The 19,655-nt window shown below is 55.4% G+C and overlaps 1 protein-coding gene across 1 annotated transcript in view; it reads left to right on the top strand.

The window, feature by feature from the left end:
* The window catches only part of UNC5B (unc-5 netrin receptor B), an 84,115-nt gene extending 65,619 nt beyond the window's left edge, over positions 1 to 18,496 (top strand). The window contains 16 exon segments of the mRNA XM_032470170.1: positions 365 to 508; positions 959 to 1,062; positions 2,868 to 3,048; positions 3,785 to 3,952; positions 4,700 to 4,864; positions 5,070 to 5,102; positions 7,080 to 7,274; positions 7,613 to 7,935; positions 7,937 to 8,003; positions 8,620 to 8,707; positions 9,591 to 9,759; positions 9,916 to 10,149; positions 12,072 to 12,221; positions 12,772 to 12,936; positions 13,770 to 13,951; positions 14,831 to 18,496. Coding sequence (XP_032326061.1) covers positions 365 to 508; positions 959 to 1,062; positions 2,868 to 3,048; positions 3,785 to 3,952; positions 4,700 to 4,864; positions 5,070 to 5,102; positions 7,080 to 7,274; positions 7,613 to 7,935; positions 7,937 to 8,003; positions 8,620 to 8,707; positions 9,591 to 9,759; positions 9,916 to 10,149; positions 12,072 to 12,221; positions 12,772 to 12,936; positions 13,770 to 13,951; positions 14,831 to 14,996 — 2,534 coding nt within the window. The 3' untranslated portion in view covers positions 14,997 to 18,496.
* Positions 18,497 to 19,655: the final 1,159 nt, after the last annotated feature.

Below are 19,655 nucleotides of genomic sequence, written 5' to 3'. Positions count from 1 at the left end.
AGAAGATGCCCAGTGAGCATGCAGTGGGTAGATCGTCCAGGACCTGGAGGCCATGTGGAGGATCTCAGTCTACCCTGAGATGACTGGAGACATACTATTTGTGCATTTTGAAGAGCACACTGGCTGCAGGGTGGAAAGTGGATTGGATGGAGGAGAGGTCTTGGGTTAGCTTTTCCCATTGCAATTTCCAGGTGAACTGCAGTTGTGGCCCGGGCCAGGCTCGAGGCAGAAGAGATGGAAATGAGAGGCACTTAGGAGAAGAGCCAACAGGACTTGGTGGTTGGAAAGGAGAGAGAGATCATGGTGCTGTGTCCTGTGTCTCCTATCCTCAGACCTGCCCCTGACGGCATCTCTCTCCTCTCAGGCCTGCAGGTGCGAGAGGTGCAGATCGAGGTGTCACGGCAGCAGGTGGAAGAACTGTTCGGCCTGGAGGATTACTGGTGCCAGTGCGTGGCCTGGAGCTCTGCGGGCACCACCAAGAGTCGCCGGGCCTATGTCCGCATTGCATGTATGCCACCCTGACACTCCCACCCCATTCCCCTGTGCCCTCTCCCCTTCCCTGTGGATCCTGGAGAGAGAACTGCACACACACAGACATCAAAGTATGGGATGCCAGCTCAGAAGGCTCGGAGACCCAGAACGTGTGCCACCTTTGGCCCTAGGATTTCTAACAGCCCTTTTCCAGTTGCCTTTGTATAAAGAAGTACTAGCTTCCTCACATCCCAGGCCACATGTTTAGGATCCCAGAGTCAGGGAGGGAACCCAGGTCCCCCAAGTCCACCTGGTGAGGACCCCACTTTGGAGAAGAAATTCCCCAGGTAAAGGCCAGGTGTCCCTGTGAACTGTTCCTCGGTGTGCACTGCCACCCAGTGGCTAGAATGGGGCACTTCAGGCTGCAGCTCTGCCTGACTTGGCCTCCTCCCTGACTGTGCCTTGGGACCCCCCTCTTTCTTCCCAGACCTGCGCAAGAACTTCGATCAGGAGCCTCTGGGCAAGGAAGTGCCCCTGGACCATGAGGTTCTCCTGCAATGTCGCCCACCAGAGGGGGTGCCTGTGGCTGAGGTGAGTGAGGACATGGAGAATGCTGGAATGGCAGAGACCAGCCAGGCATCGAATATACCACCAGCCATGATATCTCAGCCTCCCAGAGCCCTCCCCATTTCACAGATGGGGATATCGAGGCTAGAGACAGAGATAGGAACTACCACCTCTATAGAACTCAGTGCACGCCAGATGCCAGCTGTGCCCTCCATAGGCATAACCCCATGGGATGGGGCAGAGCTGGGGCAGGAACCCCCTGGGTTTCTTGGGCTGGCCCCAGGCTCAGTCTCCTGCAAGGGAAGTGGCTGTACACACTATCTCCCCCACCCTAGAACCCAAGGCCCCGGTTTTATGGACACCAAAATGTCTCATAATGTGTGTATATGAGCTGATCACGCCTTCCCATACCACATGGCCTGTGCATCCTTGAGCAATGCCCGCCTGTCCCCTCACTGCCCTGCTTGTGTTCCAGACCTGCTCCCTCTCTCCGACTCCTGGCACTGGTGGTCCAGGAGTCAGGGCAGGGCACTGGGGAGACATCTCAGCTTTGCTGCCAAGGACCCCAGTAGATCAGGGATTGGGGAAGATGGGATGCTGTGCTTCCAGCTCAGGATCAGACCTCAGAACCTTGCTCTAATCACTTAGCCCCCACCCCAGCCCAGGCCCCCATCTGGAAATGGGTTCTGACAGACACCCTCTGTACTATCTACCACTCGTGGGTCTCCCATGTGTGCCCAGCACTCAATGTGCTGGTCCTCATAGCGACCCTGCAAGGTGGATGTTGTCATCCCATCCTACGGCTGGGAACACAGCACTGGGATGGGTAAAGCGGTCACCAGGGTGACCCAGCTAGTGAGTGGTGGAGCTGAGATTTGTATCCCCAGGTCTGCCAGACTAGGGAGCATGTTCTTTTTTTCTTTTTTGTAGTCAGTTTACAAGTGTTGTGTCAGTTTCTGGCATACAGCATAATGTTTCAGTCATATGTATACATACATATATTCCTTTTCATATTTTTTTATTATAGGTTACTACAAGATATTGAATATAGTTCCCTGTGCTATACAGTAGAAATTTGTTGTTTATCTATTTTATGTATAGTAGTTAGTATCTGCAAATCTCCAACTCCCAATTTATCCCTTCCCACCTCCTTCCCCCAAGTAACCATAAGTTTGTTTTCTATGTCTGTAGTCTGCTTCTGTTTTGTAAATAAGTTCATTTGTGCTTTTTTTTTTTTTAGATTCCACATATAAATGATATCATATGGTATTTTTCTTTCTTTTTTGGCTTATTTCACTTAGAATGACAATCTCCAGGTCCATCCAAGTTGCAGCAAATGGCATTATTTTACTCTTTTTTATGGCTGAGTAGTATATATATAAATACCACAACTAAGATCATGTTCTTAATTACCTGCCAGTCCTCTCACTCTGGCTGAGAGTCGGTTTGCAGAGTTAATGATGAAGGCATGTGCATAGTTAGTACTTAGGTGAGCCAGGCACGTCCTCCGCACTTTCCGTGTACTAACTCACTTCATCCTCACAACAGCCTTATGGACAGTGCTATTAGGTTCCATCTTACAGTTGATGAAATTAATGCCGTGTGTAAGTCCCTTCCCAAGGCCCCCCAGCTGGTGGGTGGTCCCCTTAACCACTGTGTTCTGTAGTGTCCAGCACATGTCTGCCTCCGTGTCACCACCATGGGTGGACATGGCTAGAACTGCTGTCCTGTTAATGGTCAGGCCTCCCTTCCCCTCCAGAGAGGGTCCACTCCCCGGGGTGTAGGTGAGCAGGCATTGGGCCCTCAAACTCCCAACTCCACTCCTGCAGGTGGAATGGCTTAAGAACGAGGATGTCATCGACCCCAGCCAGGACACCAACTTCCTGCTCACCATCGACCACAACCTCATCATCCGCCAGGCCCGCCTGTCAGATACAGCCAACTACACCTGCGTGGCCAAGAACATCGTGGCCAAACGTCGCAGCACCACTGCCACCATCATCGTCTATGGTGCGGCCCAGAGTTGGGGGGGACATGGCTGAGGGAGGAGAGCCAGGGGCTATACAGCCCACCTGACCCTGCCCTACCTGGGAGGACAGCAGGACCCTGGTGAACAGACCAGGAGGAGAAGGCCCAGAGAGGGGAGATGACTTCACCAAAGTCACACAGCAAAGCTCGTGGTGAAGTCAGGTACTCCTGGGTCCCCAGCCAGGAGCACTTCCCCTTCTCAGGGCCCTTGCTTAACCCTGAAGGGGAAGACCCAGTTCTCTGGGAGTCGGGGCTGGGCCAGGGCCTAGTCGATATCTCCATGGCCAAACCTATTGTTCTAGCAGAGTTAGAAACCACTGCCCAGGCCTGTGAGCTGTTCTCTGCTGTCTCCTTGGGTGGGCAGGCCAGGGCCATGGCTGGGATGAGGGTTTAGAAAGATTCCTGTGCTGGGTTCCAGTTCCGGGTCCCCCATCACTCACGGGAGACCCTAGGTAAGTATCAACCCTCTCTGGACCTCCGTTTGCCATGTACAATGGGGCGGGGAATAGACAGTAACCCCCTGAATTCCCTCTGGTGCTGATAGATGCAGCCTAGCCCTGCCCACTGGTATGTGAGTCTCTAGCCCTGCAGGTAGGAGGGGCCCAGCTAGGAAGGGCCGAGCCTCAGCAGAGGGGCCTCATCAGGGCTGGGGGATAGGGCTTGGAGGTCCCAAGGGGCGAAGATCCAGGCCACTAGGTGACACTTATTATCCCTGCAGTGAACGGTGGCTGGTCCAGCTGGGCAGAGTGGTCACCCTGCTCCAACCGCTGTGGCCGTGGCTGGCAGAAGCGCACACGGACCTGCACCAACCCCGCCCCACTCAATGGAGGCGCCTTCTGCGAGGGCCAGGCCTTCCAGAAGACTGCCTGCACCACCGTGTGCCCAGGTAGGGCCACTGGCCGGGTGGCACCCTGCCCATGCCCAGCCCCGTGCCAGCCCCAGCCCCACCTTCTGTGCTGTGGTGTCTGCCAGAGTCAGGACAGCCAGTCTCCCCATCGGGGAAGCTGAAGGTGCTTGTCCTGGGGCCCACAGCTGGCTGACCAGGCTGGTCTGAATGCTCCAACCTCTGACTTTTTGTTCTGCACTGGGCTTTGGGAGAGATGGAAGCAGAGGCTCCGAGCTGTGGTCTGAGGGGTGGACTCTCAGCCCTCCAAGCCGAGCATTCTCAGCGTCAGCCCCCAGGCCAGGGTCTCAGAGCCACTCAGGATCAGAGAGCCTTTGTCTCTGCCCTTGACCACTAGATACACCCTGGCTGGGGACCCCCATCCTGCCACAGTCCTTTCTCCTTATGTCTTACTCTCTGTGTCCCCATTGGTTGGTCTGTCCTTGCAAGTCTGGCTGTGTTATCCCTCTTTGGAGGCATGTCTGTGTGAACAATGTGGTGTTTTTCACCCTGGGTTTGGGTCTGTGTGTGTACACTTGTGCACTGGGTTGTATCTGTGTGAGTGACCTTAGGTTTCTATTCGTGCTCTCTTGGCCCACCTGGTGCACCTGACTGCACTGGCACTCGATCTGGATTTCTTTGGATAGCCCATGTGTGTCTTGGGTTCCTCTTTCCCTGCCATGCTGTGTGTGTGTGCGTGCACGTGTGTGCGCGCTGCTGTGCACGCGTAACTGTGCTGTGCCCCCACAGTCGATGGTGCCTGGACAGAGTGGAGCAAGTGGTCAGCCTGTAGCACTGAGTGTGCCCACTGGCGCAGCCGCGAGTGCATGGCGCCCCCGCCCCAGAACGGGGGCCGAGACTGCAGCGGGACCCTGCTCGACTCCAAGAACTGCACTGACGGGCTGTGTGTGCAGAGTGAGTCCTCTGAAGGCAGGGCCGGGAGCTGGATAAGGGCCCCCCACAGCCCCCACTGCCCAGCCTACAGTGGAGTAGCCCCTCAGGGCCCCTGCTCACCCACCACATCCACACGGTCATCTCATCCGCGCATCTCCCTGTCGCCCTCTCTATCCCCTTTCCCTGCCACCTGTGTCATTGTCTTTCCCTTTATTTCCCTCGACAGATAAGAAAACTCTAAGTGACCCCAAAAGCCACCGTAAGTCCCATTTCATGGCTGTCCTCTTTCCTCTGGGGGTGGATCCCTGGTTCTCCTTGGCTGGCTTTTCCAGGGGGTGGGATGCAGGGCTGGGCAAGGGGCAGAGAGAGTTGAAAGTGCCCCCCACCAACCTTTAATGGGGTCCCCAGCACCTTAAGTTGCACGTGGCATGATCTCCATCACAGTCAGAGAGGCAGACCCTCAGCTGAGAGAAAGGCCCTAAGACACTGTCCTGACCCTCTCATTATAGAAGAAACTGAACTCAGAGAGAAGGGACTTACCCAAGGATCCAGCCAGGATTCGAACCTAAATATTTGGCCATAGCTGATGCTCTTGGCCTCACCCCCTCAATTTTCCTCTCTGGGGTGGGGCCAGCGGGCAGGCTCACACCTGTCCCCTCCGATGCCCTTACTGTACCCCAAGCAGCCAACTGAGGCCTCCTAGGTTCCCTGGGATGACCACTGGCCTGCTCAGCCCCGAAGGGTTGTTGCCCAGCCCCTGGGGGCTGCTCCGCCCTGCAGTAGCACCAGAGCAGGGAAGTCACTTGGGCAGATTGGCCTGTGGTAATGAGACCACAATTTCCAAATCATTCCAGAATTATAAAATCATCAGTGAAGCCCTCAGTGCGTCTCACAGGGAGGCCAGGCTGGTGACTGATTAGATATAAGTCCCCAGGCAAGTGACACCCCCCCCCCCGCCCCAGGATTAGCAAGGCCGTCAGGAGACCAGAGTCAAACCTGGGGAGCCAGAGCCCCCAGGGAGGTGGGAGCCCAGCCCCAGGGACCTCCTCTGGCAACTCTCCTGGGCAGCCCAAGAATGAGGGCTGCTGAGAAGCTATGGGGCCAGGAGGTGGAAGCAAGCAGACATCAGGGCTGAGAGCCATGCCCTACCTTGCTGAAGGCTTAGGCCTCTACCAGGGGAGTGGGGCTTGGGGGAATCCAGGCAGGGAAACCTCTCCGAGGGCCCCCAGGGAGGGGAGAGAGTGGACAGGTGCTTCCTGGAGCTCCTAAAAGAAACGAGGGGGAAGGGCAGCCATCTTGGCTCTGCCTATGCTGTCCAGTGTGGTAGCCACTAAGCCACATGTGGCTTCAAACGCATTTACCTTAGCTAAAAAGAAACATACTTAAAAACTCATTTCCTTAGTGACACCAGCTGCAGTTTTAGTTATTTACTAACCTGGCATGGCTAGTGGCTGTCACGGGGGAACAGCACAGGCATGGGAGACGCCATCACCATCGAAAGTCCTGTTAGACAGCCCTACTTTAGGCCCTGCCTCTTGACCCGGACACCTTCCTGCCTGGCTGTATAGAGTTATTTCTGGCCCTGCAGGGGCCTGGCCTGCCCCCCACGCAGAAAGGGGTGTCCTCCAGCCCAGCAGCCTGTTGAGGGGGGTGGTGGGGCAAGCAGCCATGGGTTGCCTCCCTGAGCCCCTTCCTTCCCCTCCACCTGCTCCCCTCCTCTCCATCCCATTGCCATGCATCTTATTCTCCACCTCCACCTCTGCCTCCCACCCTCAGCACAGAATGAAAGGTGAGCTCAGAGCAGCTACTTGCCGGGACCTTGGGTCCTGTGGAGGTTGCTGCAGGCTCTACGTGAGGCCCTAGGTTTAAATGCCAGCTCGGACAGGACACTTTGTGGCCCCAGTGACTCTGAGCCACAGATCCTGTCACCTCCTGGGTAGAGAGCAATGGGTTAACTCTTGGGAGTGACCAGGAGTCCCTTTGCCTCTCCTTGCCACACCAAGAGGGAAGCAGGGCAGCGAGGCAGGGGGGCTTAGACCATTTTACTTATAGAGACGGATGCTCAGAGAAGTTCAAGGCTTGCCTGAGGTCACCAGCCTGTCTGGCAGGGCTCAGACTAGAACCTAGCACAGCACCAGTCTGTCCCAGGCCCTGCCTCTCCCCAGGGACCATGGGCCTCTCTGGCTCCCCCAGGGCCTGGGTCTCTGCTCCTCACACAGCCCTCCTGTCCCCACAGTCCTGGAGTCCTCGGGGGATGTGGCGCTGTACGTGGGCCTCGTGGTGTCCATCTTCGTGGTCGTGGCTGTCCTCATGGTGGTGGGGGTGGTGGTGTACCGTCGCAACTGCCGAGATTTTGAAACCGACATCACTGACTCATCTGCCGCCCTCACTGGCGGCTTCCACCCAGTCAACTTCAAGACGGCAAGGCCCAGTAAGGACCTGGGAACACCTAGGGTGGTGGATGCAGGCAGAGTACCCAGGGGGCGTGGCAGCCAGCCAGACCAGAGCAGGGGCTCCTGACTCCCTCCTGAGGTTTTTCTAGAATTTGCTCTAATAATCACTGAAGGAGTATGGTTTCGAGAGATGCAGGAAGGAAAGAAGTAACCCAGGTGGCAAGTCCCCAGGCTTCCTGCTGTGGGTGGCAATGGAACCTTACATAGCTGATTATTTGGGTGGGATTTTGCAAGAGAAGGGCCCCCAGCAGGAGCAGAGGGTGGGCCCGGGCCAGTGAGGCATGGCTGGGTCTGACTATAGCTCCCACCCCTGCAGACAACCCACAGCTGCTACACCCTTCTGTGCCTCCGGACCTCACAGCCAGTGCTGGCATCTACCGAGGGCCCATGTATGCCCTGCAGGACTCAGCCGACAAGATCCCCATGACCAACTCACCCCTGCTGGACCCCCTGCCCAGCCTCAAGATCAAGGTCTACAACTCCAGCACCACTGGCTCTGGGCCTGTCCTGGCGGATGGGGCTGACCTGCTGGGAGTCCTGCCACCAGGCACATACCCTGGTGATTTTGCCCGGGACGCCCACTTCCTGCACCTGCGCAGTGCCAGCCTCGGCTCCCAGCAGCTCCTGGGCCTGCCCCTGTGACCCGGGCAGCAGTGTCAGCGGCACCTTTGGCTGCCTGGGCGGGAGGCTCAGCATCCCAGGCACAGGTGGGTCTCTGCTCTGCTTGCCCATCAGCCTGGCCTCAGCATGTCCCCTCTAGACAGCCCCAGCTGAAGACAGGGCTTCTCTGATCTCACTTCACAGATGGGAAGAGTGAGACCCAGCGAGGACAAGTGATTATAAAATAGAAGACCTGGGGTCCAGACCTGCTTTTACCTTACTAGGGCAGGGGAACTCTCTGAACCTCAGTTTCACCATCTGTTAAGTGGGAAAGAATGTATGTAGTTCAACAAACCTACAGAGTACTGTTGAAAAGACAGGGCTGCCCATCTCAGGTTGCAAAGGCAGCCGTTGACAGTTTCCCAGTGTCCCACTGAGCTAGGGCTGGAGCTAGCACTGGTGCTTTCAGACTCAAGGTCTTTGCCTCATCCCTACACCCCATTGCAATGCCAGAGGCCCCCGTGTTACTGGACGACCCCTCTGCTGTTGGTGACCTGGCCTTTCCTTGCACCCAGTCCCCTCTCCCCACCACTGCTGGTGACCACCGGGAACTCAGATGTCTTTCTCTCCCTGCTCCAAGCTGGAGCCAACCCCCTCATCCCCTTTTCTAAGCTCCTGGACTCCCTCCAGCCCCTCCCGGCTGATTCCTCCCTCTCCCCCTAGGGGTCAGCCTGCTGGTGCCTAATGGAGCCATCCCCCAGGGCAAGTTCTACGAGATGTACCTCCTCATCAACAAGGCAGAAAACACCCTGTGAGTAGCGAGACCCCAGCCCCGGCTGCCCCCTCATCTGCCTCTCTCTCCCTGCTGCTTGCCCACATGGGGCTCAAATATCACCATCTTCCCTTCTAAGCCTGATCCTAAGGCCAGAGGGAGTTCTCCAAGGAAGACATGGAGTCTTTTTCATTTTTTAAAAATTGAAGTATAGTTGATTTACAATGTTTCAGGTGTATCCAAGGAAGACATTGATAGATCTTTTTATGTCCACATTTAAACCGTGCAAAACCAGCACAAGTCATAAAACTGAAGGCCAGTTGACCAGCTGGCTGTAATATGACAAAGGGCTAATATCCTTACTACATAAAGAGGTTTTAGAGACGAGTAAGAAAAACTGAACATCTCAGTACAAAAATGGACAAAGGATATGAACCAATAATTCACATACAGTCTCTCTCTTACACACACATACACATACACAGTGGCCCAATAGGTTATGAGAAAACGTTCAACCTAACTGTAGTCAAAGAAATAGTAATTCAAACAGCCATGAGATACTGGAAGTTTCTTTGCTTCATGAACTTGCAAAGATGTCATAATACCTTTATCCTGTCGAGAGTAAGGGAACACGGCCTTCCCCTGGCGTGTTAATCGGAACACAGATGGGTACCACCAGCTTTAGGGAGGGCATGTTAGCAACACCTATCAGAAACATCTTAAGAGTGCAGAGCCTTTGAAGATGGGAGCAGGGTTGGCCATGAGGATGTCGTGGTGTAATAACAGCAAAAATCTAGAAACAATCTCAAGACCTGTGCCATTTTTCCTTAACCCCTGACTTCTGGGAGCCCCAGGGGTGCAGAGCAGGAAGTCCGGCACCGCTCCCTCACTGTCTCCCTCCTGCCCTCCACCCCACCCCCAGCCCGCTTTTGGAAGGGACCCAGACAGTATTGAGCCCCTCGGTGACCTGCGGGCCCACGGGCCTCCTGCTGTGCCGCCCCGTCATCCTCACAGTGCCCCACTGTGCCGAAGTCAGTGCCGGCGACTGGATCTTCCAGCTCAAGACCCAGGCCCACCAGGGCCACTGGGAGGTGAGGAGCCAAGGCTGGGGCCAGAGCCGCTATCCCAATCTGCCCCAGGAGGCCTCTGGAGCTAAGAGAAAGCCCCTTTCCTCCTGGCCCAACCTGACGGACCCCCTTCAGGCCCTTGGCTGACCCATCCACCTCACCCCCACTGTCTTCCTGCAGGAGGTGGTGACCCTGGATGAGGAGACCCTGAATACCCCCTGCTACTGCCAGCTGGAGGCCAGGTCCTGCCACATCCTGTTAGACCAGCTGGGCACCTACGTGTTCACTGGTGAGTCCTATTCCCGCTCGGCTGTCAAGCGGCTCCAGCTGGCTATCTTCGCCCCCGCCCTCTGCACCTCCCTGGAGTACAGCCTCAGGGTCTACTGCCTGGAGGACACGCCTGTAGCACTGAAGGTAAGGCCAGGACAGGGGCACCTACAGAGGCCTGGTGCACTGCAGGTGCCTCACCCCGAGCCAGCCAGTACCTTCCAGTATCCCCCTCCCTGGGATCATGGTACCTTCCAGGCACCCTTCTGCCACCATCAGCCTCATTCATTCATTCATTCCTGAAACATTGAAATGGCATCAGACCCTCAAGATATAGAGATGAGTCAGGTACAGTTCTGCCCTCACTGAGCTGCAGGCGAGAGATCTCTGACAGAGGGCTGCAGGAGCACCAGGCTGGGAGGCCTTGGGTTGTTGGGGAGACGATCAGAGAAGGCATCACAACAGAGCTGACCTTAGACCTAAGCCCCAAAGGACAGGTAGGAGTCCCAGGCAGAGAAGGGAGAAGGGCAATCCAGGAGACAGAGCAGCTTACGCAAAGGCAGGTGTGGTGTTGTTCTGTGTGCCAAAGCATGCAGTGGGTGTGAGTGTGGTGGGCGGAGAGATGGGGCTGGAGAGACAGGCAGGGCTCAGCCTCCCAACAGTCTTGGGGCCATGCCAAGGAATTTGGAACCTATCCAGTGGGTGGGGGCAGAGAGCTGGTAGACATTGGTTCACAGGCGCTCTTTTGAAAGCTACACTATGGGGACGGGTAGGCAAGAGGCAGGGAAGCCAACTGGGAGGCTGCAGCTGGACTGTGGCGACAGGCAATGAGGAGAGGGAGCTGGCCCCTGTGTCAGTCAGTAGAACGGACAGAAGCAGTGACTGATGGGAGGAGCAGGGGGAGAGGGGAGCAGTCAGGGCTGACAGCTAAGTTCCTAGTGTGTGGACAGAACGGACAGTGAGGGGGCCATGGTAGATGAGGAGGGGCTTGGAGCAGGGAGAGAGAAGGTGAACGGGTCGGATTTTAGCACCCAGAACCTGATGACGGCAGGTGTTAGTACCACCCTGTCCCCACCAGCCTCTAAGTCCCCGTCCATTCTCTGCCCAGCCCTCCCACGGATTCCCAGGACCTCAGTCTCATCCTGACAAACACTGGAAGAACACAGCCCCTTGGCCCTGTGTAAACCCCTTTCCCTTCTCCAGCCTTCCGTCCATCCCTCTGTGAAGTCCTCTTTTCCTGTAGCTCCAGGCCCCTTCCTACCCGTGGACTGTGGTCTGTACTCCTTTGCCTCCTAGTCTCATGAGACTTGTCTCAAACTCCAGCTTGCTGACTGATGCAACACAGGTGAAAAGGCCTCATGGGAGTGTGAGTGTCTCCTGCTGGGACCAGGCTGACCTGAAATTCCAGGAGGCCCATAATGGCTTGGAGGTGCCTCGGAAATGCTCCTGCAGCCTGGATCTCTTGGTACTAGGGCATGGCTAGTGTCCAGCTATGGTCAGAGAATGAAATGGAGATCAAGAGGGAAACTGGCACATTCGGCTGGTTGGCATTCTGTTTATTCATTCCCCATCTGTCCACCTGTCCATCTGTCCATCCATCCATTCATTCATCCATCCAACTTTCTGCATCTGTCTATATACTCATTCAGTCCATCTGTCCACGCGGCCATCACTCATCCATCCATTTATCTTTCTTTCCATCTGTCCTTCTATTTATATAGCCAGTCATTTGTATATTCACCTGCACACCACTTTGTCTGTCTGTCTTTATCTATCCATCTATCAGTCCATCTGTTTACCCATCCGTCTATTAGTTCATCTATCTATTCAGTCATCTACAAATCTATTCTTCCATCTCTCTGTCCCACTGTCTGTCCATTCATCTGTTCATTTCCCCATCCATCCATCCATCCATCCACACTATAAATCTTCTATGAGCACTTACCAGATGCCCAGCCCTGTGGCTACAGCCTGCCCACATGTGTCCCCAGCCCCCAAATTTACAGCAGGAAAGGGCCCATAAGCCAAATATGATGGGCTTCCCCTTCTCATTGCTGCCCGGCCCACAGGAGGTGCTGGAGCTGGAGCGGACCTTGGGAGGCTACCTAGTAGAGGAGCCAAAACCCCTGCTGTTTAAGGACAGTTACCATAACCTGCGCCTCTCCCTTCATGACATCCCCCATGCTCACTGGAGGAGCAAGCTGCTGGCCAAGTACCAGGTGAGGACTGGGCCAAAGGACCGGACTGGGGAGGGGCACACCTTGGGGGATTGCAGAGAGAAGACCAATTCCCCCTCCCTTCCTCCTCCCTGGGTCCTGCAGCCTTGGTCCCCACCCCCACCCCCATGTCTCTCTCTGTCCCCCTCCCACCCCTACCCCATCACACACTCCCAATACGAATGTCTGTACACATCATCTTCAAAGAGGCCTTACCATCTTTAAAACCATTCACGCCTAGCAGATTGTCCAGACTAATCTCTGATGGTCACATCCCTCTGCCCGTGCCCATCTGTGTGACGCCATTGATCCCACAGGGCTTCCCAGCCCCAGCCACATACATGCACACAGTCATATACTCACACTTGTGCCTTTTCCCCCATACACTCCCTTTCTCGGCTGAAGGGCCCCTGCCCAGCTCTTCTCCCTCTGCCCATCTGGATGGAGAGGTTCCCCCCTCCCTGAGGCTGGTCCCATTACCTTCCTCCTCCTCCATTCCCCAAAGGCAGGGCAGGCTGGCTTCGCCTCCTTGACCCTGCACCCCCTCCCCCAGGAGATCCCCTTCTGTCATATTTGGAGTGGCAGCCAGAAGGCCCTGCACTGCACCTTCACCCTGGAGAGGCACAGCCTGGCCTCCACGGAGCTCACCTGCAAGATCTGCGTGCGGCAGGTGGAAGGGGAGGGCCAGATATTCCAGCTGCACACCACACTGGCAGAGGTGAGGGCCAGAGCATGGACACCCCAGGGGGCTGGGGGCGCAGCCTGCAGATCCCATGCTCCCCCTCATCTGGGGGAAATGCCATCTCCCATCAAGATGTGTGTGAGCTAGGATGTGGTCACTCTCTGCTCACAGCTGTGACTTAGTGAGTGCTGAGCCTGTGCCTGGCCTGTCCCAGGTGTCATAAAATATCTCACCAAATCTTCACAACCACCAGGGAGACAGATACGAGGATCCCCACCTGGGAGATGAGAAAGTCGGTTTTTAGGGAGGGCAGGTATTACGGACCTTACATTAGACCAATGCTTGGCCCAAGTCTGTGGCTTTCTACCACTACAATCAAGTGAGTTTCCAAAACCTCAGCCACCCGGGGGGACAATGCTAAGCCCTCTTGCAGTGCAGAATAAAGAGCACTGAATGTAGGTCTAGACCCAGCTCTGCCACTAACTTGGCATGTGACTGTGGATAAGTCACTTCCCCTTTCCAGACTTCATTTTCATTTATGTAAAAATGGATCCAAGTGCATTAGACTGTGGCTGAGGCCCCTCGTGACTCTGTAATCACCAGACGGCATCAGCACTAGCCTGGGGAGTGCGTTAGTTTGTGCACCCTAAAGGCCAGGGGTGGGGCAGGCAGCCCTGGCCCTGGAGAGCTGACCTTCCAGGGGAGGAGGCCTTTGACCCAGCAGCTGGCGCCTGCCCAGAGGGTGCGGAGTGGCTGGAGCCTCCATGAGCTCACAGTCCCCAGGCAGGGAGCCTGGATGGGCAGGTGCCCAGTGGCATTGCACACAGGGAATTCTCTGCCCCTCTAACCTTTGCCCCCTGCCCTTCCAGACGCCTGCTGGCTCCCTGGATGCCCTCTGCTCCGCCCCCAGCAGTGCGGTCACCACCCAGCTGGGACCCTATGCCTTCAAGATCCCACTGTCCATCCGTCAGAAGATATGCAACAGCCTGGACGCCCCCAGCTCGCGTGGCAACGACTGGCGGCTGTTGGCACAGAAGTTCTCCATGGACCGGTAAGTGTCGGGACGGCCTGTCCCACCTGGACCACAGCCACCCTCTCCCTCCCTTCGTCCTCAGGGGGCAGGCCGGGCAGGCAGTCTGACAGTCCAGGCTTGGATCTACCTTTGGCAGTACATCGGGGGCTCGAGTCTGGGTGTGCTAAGCCTGAGAAGCCAGTTCCTTGAGCAGTGTCGTGTTCAGAGCACTGGCCCACGAGAGCCAGGTTAAACCAGGATACCAGCCAGGTGTGATCACCGTCAGCAGCCCTGTGCCCAGGACAGAACAGACATTCTGGAAATGCTTGCTGAGTGTGACACAGTACATCTTGATGTCAGGACTCTTCTGGAGAACTTAAAATGCTGGATAGATATACTGGTGATAGTCATCATTACTATTACGGTATACTTGATGAGAAGACGTTTAATAAAACTGCACTGAGCAGATGCCATGTAGAAGACATCTTACTAGAAATGGGAGGGATTTACAAAGATGTCTAAGGCTTTGCTCCTGCTTTCAGGGGAGTGCGTGTGGCAGGGGAGACCAGGCAGGGAGCAGATGTGGGAGGGAGCGAGAGAACAGAGCACTAGGTTTGGACAGTCTCCCCTGGGGTCACTATCTTTCAGTGATAATAATAATGATGCTGGTGCTGATGATGAACAAGACAGTTTCCATTTTAGAGATGAGGAAACTGAGGCTCAGAGAGGAGCAGTGACTTGCCCAGGGCCACACAGCCTGCAAGCAGAGGGGCTGGGAATCAGACTCAGGATTATGGGAGCCCAGAACCCATGGTCCCAATACTCCTGGGAGGTACTCCCAGTGCTCCCTCCACCCCAGGCTCCTGGGAGGGGCTGAGCATTTTGGGAGCCCAGGGACCTTCTCCTTCCCTCTATCAGGTACCTGAACTACTTTGCCACCAAAGCAAGCCCCACAGGTGTGATCCTGGACCTCTGGGAAGCCCTGCAGCAGGACGACGGGGACCTCAACAGTCTGGCGAGTGCCTTGGAGGAGATGGGCAAGAGCGAGATGCTGGTGGCCATGGCCACTGACGGGGATTGCTGAGCCGCCCCAGACCCGCAGGCTGGGAGGGACCAGCAGGAGGCCGGCACAGGCGGGCCCGGGGCAGCCTCCTGTGGGGCATTTGGGCCTCCTCTGCCCCCGAGCTCACAGCCAGAATCGCCCCTCCTCCTCCTCCTCCTCCCCTTGCCTGCCCCCACAGACCACGACCAGCCTTAGGAAATCCATGGACTTTGTGGCTGGGAGGACCCAGCATTCCTTCCCCATCCCCTGCTGACTCTCCTGACCTCAGACCTTTGTGCAGGAACCAGGATGAGGCTGGGGCCTCTGGAGGGGAGCAAGGAGGTGGCCCTCCCACCCTCAGCCCCGGGGCCCCGGGGACATCTGTTTTAGTTGTGTTCTTCATTTTCTTCCTCAGTTACTGATTTCTCCCTCCTCCTGAAGCCCCTTCCTCCTTTCACACCATTTTCGTCTTTGAAGAGTCAAGTACAATTCAGACAAACTACTTTCTCCTGTCCACAAGTGAAAAGGAAGAGGAAAGAAAGAAGGAAAGAAAGCAAGCTTCAGACTGCTAGTAAGGCTCAAAATAGAAGAAAAACACCAGAACCACAAGGGAAAAGAAAAACCCAGTTTCTTAGGAAACGCAAATAATTTATTATCCAGATATTTGGATAAGTCCTTTTTAAGAAAAAAAAAAAGAAAAGAAAATGAAAAAACAACACACAAAAAAATAGAAAACACTTTTCTTGAGTGGATGAGTGTGGGCATGCTCATTGGCTCTGGCCAGGAGCGTGTGTGTGTGTGTGTGTGTGTGTGTGTGTGAGCGTGTGAGAGAGAGACTCAGGGAGAGAGACTGAACAGGAAACATTTTCCTGCTAATGATTCTACCTTAGACTACATTCTTACAAAGCCTCAGCTTCCCCAGTTCTACGGGATCAGATGAGGTTTGAGCCATGGTCCCATGTTTTCCTCTAAAATTCTAAGCAGACACTTAATCCATAAAGCCAGAAGCCTGAGGTCTGGTGTGGAGTGAGGTCCCCACTCCCTCTCACAGCCCGGGCGGATGCCCCAAGGCTCCTCTGGGCTCCTAGGAATCTAGATTAAGAGGCCCTGGGTTGGACAATGTGGATGGGCCAGCCCAGCTGTGAGCCAGGGAGAATTTCCAGTACTGTTGTCTTAGGTGGCTCATGGAGAGGGGGTGCAGCCCAGAAGTGGGGCCCTAGCAGAGAAAGAAGTTGGGGATAATCCCCTATGAACACCTCTCCCCTGACCCCAGGATGGGGCCAGCCGGGGCACCCCGACCCTCAGCCTCTAGACCAGGTGGCTGGAGCAGGGTGGCGTTCTCTTAATGCCAGGGAGTCCAGGAGCTGCCCTTCCCAGCCTTGGTTTCTCCTTCTGTAAAACAGAAGGGATGGATGAGAGGGCCTCTCTAGCTGCATGAACTTCTGGGCTTCAGGGTGGTTTTGAGGAGCATGTGAGCATCAGCCCTGTGGCCTGGAAGGCTGGGAGGTGGGTGGCCTGGCTCTGCTTTACACGCCGCCCAGAGTGGAGGAGGAAGGGTGGGAGGCTTTTTTTCCAGCTCCCATCTCTGCAGGCACCTCCCTTCCACCCTCTCCTCGCCCTCCCGGGGCAGTCTGGGAGAGCTTGAATAAGCTTTGACCGGCAGGGTTGCCAGAGTGGAGGGTTCCAGAATGTTCTGAGAGGCCATCAGGGTCCCTTTTGGCCATCTGGCAGTGGCTGGGACCAGAATCTTGAGCAGGTGCAGAGACCTCATCAAAAGCCTCTCCTCCTTGGTACCCAGGGCAAAGCAAATGCTAGTGCTGGGCACTGACCCCTGGGCTTGCCACACAGGTCTGTGAGCAGCTGCTGGGACCAGCTTGGGCGTATCTTGCCTTTGCAAGTCTGGTCTCCTGGGAGGAAAGCAGGTTTCGGGGCTGTAGTCCCAGCCAGTGTTCCCACCCTGGCCTGCCGTGCACTCGGGGATTTATTGGATGGGGGTTCTCACCAGCCATCAGCCCTGCTAGGGAATGGGTTGGCTGTGGGCATTCACAGGCTCTGGGTTTGAGACAGGGTTCCTTTTTATCAGGGCTGCCAAAGGGGCCAGGCCTGCATCGGACTTGGGCCCCTGAGGCTGAGACCACGGCTCTTTACCCCAGCGCCCATGTGGACGTTGCCTCAGACAAAGGCAGTGAGCCTTCTCTGCCAAGGTGCCTGGCCTCAGTGGGCTCAGCCTCCCTGCTTGCTCCAAGTCTGAGCTGTGGGAGCCCATGTGCTAGCTTGAGGGCAGCCTCACCAGTGCTGCGAAGGGCTTTACTGGTGCTGTTCCCCAGCTGTACGATGCCCACAGGCAGCCTGCAGTCCAAAGACCTGTGCTCAAGCTCCGCTTTGCCATTAAACTGCTGTGTGACCTCGGGCACATGATGGCCTTCTCGGGGCCTCTTTTCCTTTTTATACCTAGAAGTCCCCACAGCTGCTGTCAGAGACCCTTTGAGCCTTGACACGTCATCATTGTAGGCTTTTGATGGGAACCCTAGTGGGTAGAAGGTTGACTGCGGTGTGCTATGCCCTTCCTCCCCGCCCCACCCTCAGAAGCCAGCTTCCTCAGATCCCAGGACGGAAGTCCTTGGTGGATGAGGCCAGGCCAGCCACCCAGGTGCCATTTCTAATCTGATTTCCCGAAATTGTGTACCAGGGCCTGGAGCACAGAACCAGTTGGCTGCAGCCTCCTGGGAGGGTTCAAACTGTCCAGCTTTATAAGAAAAGCCTAGAACGGATTTGCTGGCCCCATCAATCTACTGAGGCTGCTGTGACTACATCTGCACACTGCCTGCCTTGGGGTAGGATGGTGATTTCTCTGCTTATTCAGACCTGAGAAGCAGCCCCATGCGGCCCAGTACCCTGAGAGCAGCAGATTAAGTGCACAGTGTTTAAGTCTCTCTCCTCTCCGTGTGCTTGCACGCGCATGCGTGTGTGTGTGTGCTTTGATCGGGCACATCAGCATGCCCCTCCAGGAATATGTCCCCACGTGTGTGTGTGTGTGTGTGTGTGTGTGTGTGTCCTCCTCGCGTCCATGCTGGGACATCTGGAGGTTGGCATGCCTGTTTTTGCCCTCTCTGAGTCCACAGGGTCAGTCGGTGTATCTTCTACGTGCCTCTCCCTCTGCCTTCTCTCGCAGTGCCCCAGGCTCCGGAGGGGCTCCAGAGGGACCCTCCCCATCTCCTGGATGATCCAGGGCCCTCTGGTCCCCATCCCCCAGCAACCAGACAGCTGAGCCAGGTCCCTTAGCAGGTCCTCTGAGGAGAGGTGACCAGGAGCCTGAGTGCAAGGAGCAGCTCTCCTGGGGGCAAAGGGCTGGACCACCTGCCTGGGCCATCGACATGGTAATATGCCCAGGGCTGCAGGGCTGCAGGGATGGCCCTAATCCCACCTCTGTTTATTCTGTAAACTACAACCTGTAAATAACGTTTAGCATTCCTATTGTAACAAAATTAATTTTTATGAAATAAATTATATTTCCTAGTCTAATAAAAGAAATCCAGGTTGTATTCTGCTGTCTTCATGACTGTCTCTCTATCAGCAATTGGGAATGACCTTCCTGCTTTTCTCAAAGATCCACGAGTTTGGGGCAGAGAGTCATTACCAGAGCTCTCAGCTCCTGAAAATGATCACATTCAACTGCCTGATTGTACAGAGGGTGGAAACTGGCCCAGAGAGGAATAAGAACTTCCTCGTGGTCACACAGCAAGTTGGCTCTGGATCCCAGTCCCTGTTCCCAGCCAGCATCTCAGTGTGTGAGCATTTGCGGAATGTGTTCAGGGGTCAGTCATTTGAACCTGCCATGGGCTAGGAGATGGGCGGGACAGACGACAGAGATGAAGCCCCCAGGCATCCCTGTCTGCCTGTGAGAAGTTCAGAAGGGTGTTGCCCAGCTGGGGTGAGGCTGAGACATCAGTTGAGAGCACTCGCCTGAGACATAAGGAAATCATGCAGCTAGAAAGGGAATGATGGGTGGGCTGAAATTGTGTGGCTTTGGACCTAGGCTTCCCTGCACTGTTGGGCAGGGTACACACTGGACAAGAATATCATCTCTAACAGGAAAGGTGGTGCTGTTCCCACATAGATTGTAGATTTCTGTATTTACTATGACATGTTTCCAGCAGATGGCAGTAAAGGAATTTACTCTAATAACATCAACATATTAGTGTTAATTTTCCTATAGATGGAAGTCCCTTGAGGGAGTCTTTTTTTTTTTTTTTTCTTCTTCTAATTTGCACAAAGGTGTCAGATAACTGGCAGCAGATCTGATCTCTGCCCAGCGGACTTCAGGCTCCCTGTGTGAGAGGAGTCTGGTCCCAGCATTTTCCAGCATGCATTACCTGCTCCATGGGTGGATTCTGTGATCTCTGAAGTTTGGGGTGAGGGCACCCTCTGGCTCCATAGCAGAGAGTCACAGCACATTAAAGGCTCTGAGAAGGCCTGTGTGAAGAAGCTGGTTTCCTCCTAATAATACAGGGTGTCCCAGATGTTTTTGGCCAGGGAACCCTTTTGTAATCTTGCCCTGAAGGGCTCTGCCAGCTCTGACTTTCAGGGATCCGTGGCTCTAGGGTGTGTGCCACGTATGGCCTGGCTGTCCACTGGGAGTAGGGAGCACCTGCCGGCTGGGTCCCCTGGGAGCTTATGGTCTAGGGGGAGGTGGAATTGGCA

This window comes from Camelus ferus, chromosome 29, assembly GCF_009834535.1.
Source record: "Camelus ferus isolate YT-003-E chromosome 29, BCGSAC_Cfer_1.0, whole genome shotgun sequence".
Classification (NCBI taxonomy): Eukaryota; Metazoa; Chordata; class Mammalia; order Artiodactyla; family Camelidae; genus Camelus; species Camelus ferus.
Note: the sequence above shows the minus strand (reverse complement) of the source record. Positions and strands in the feature narration are given on the sequence as shown.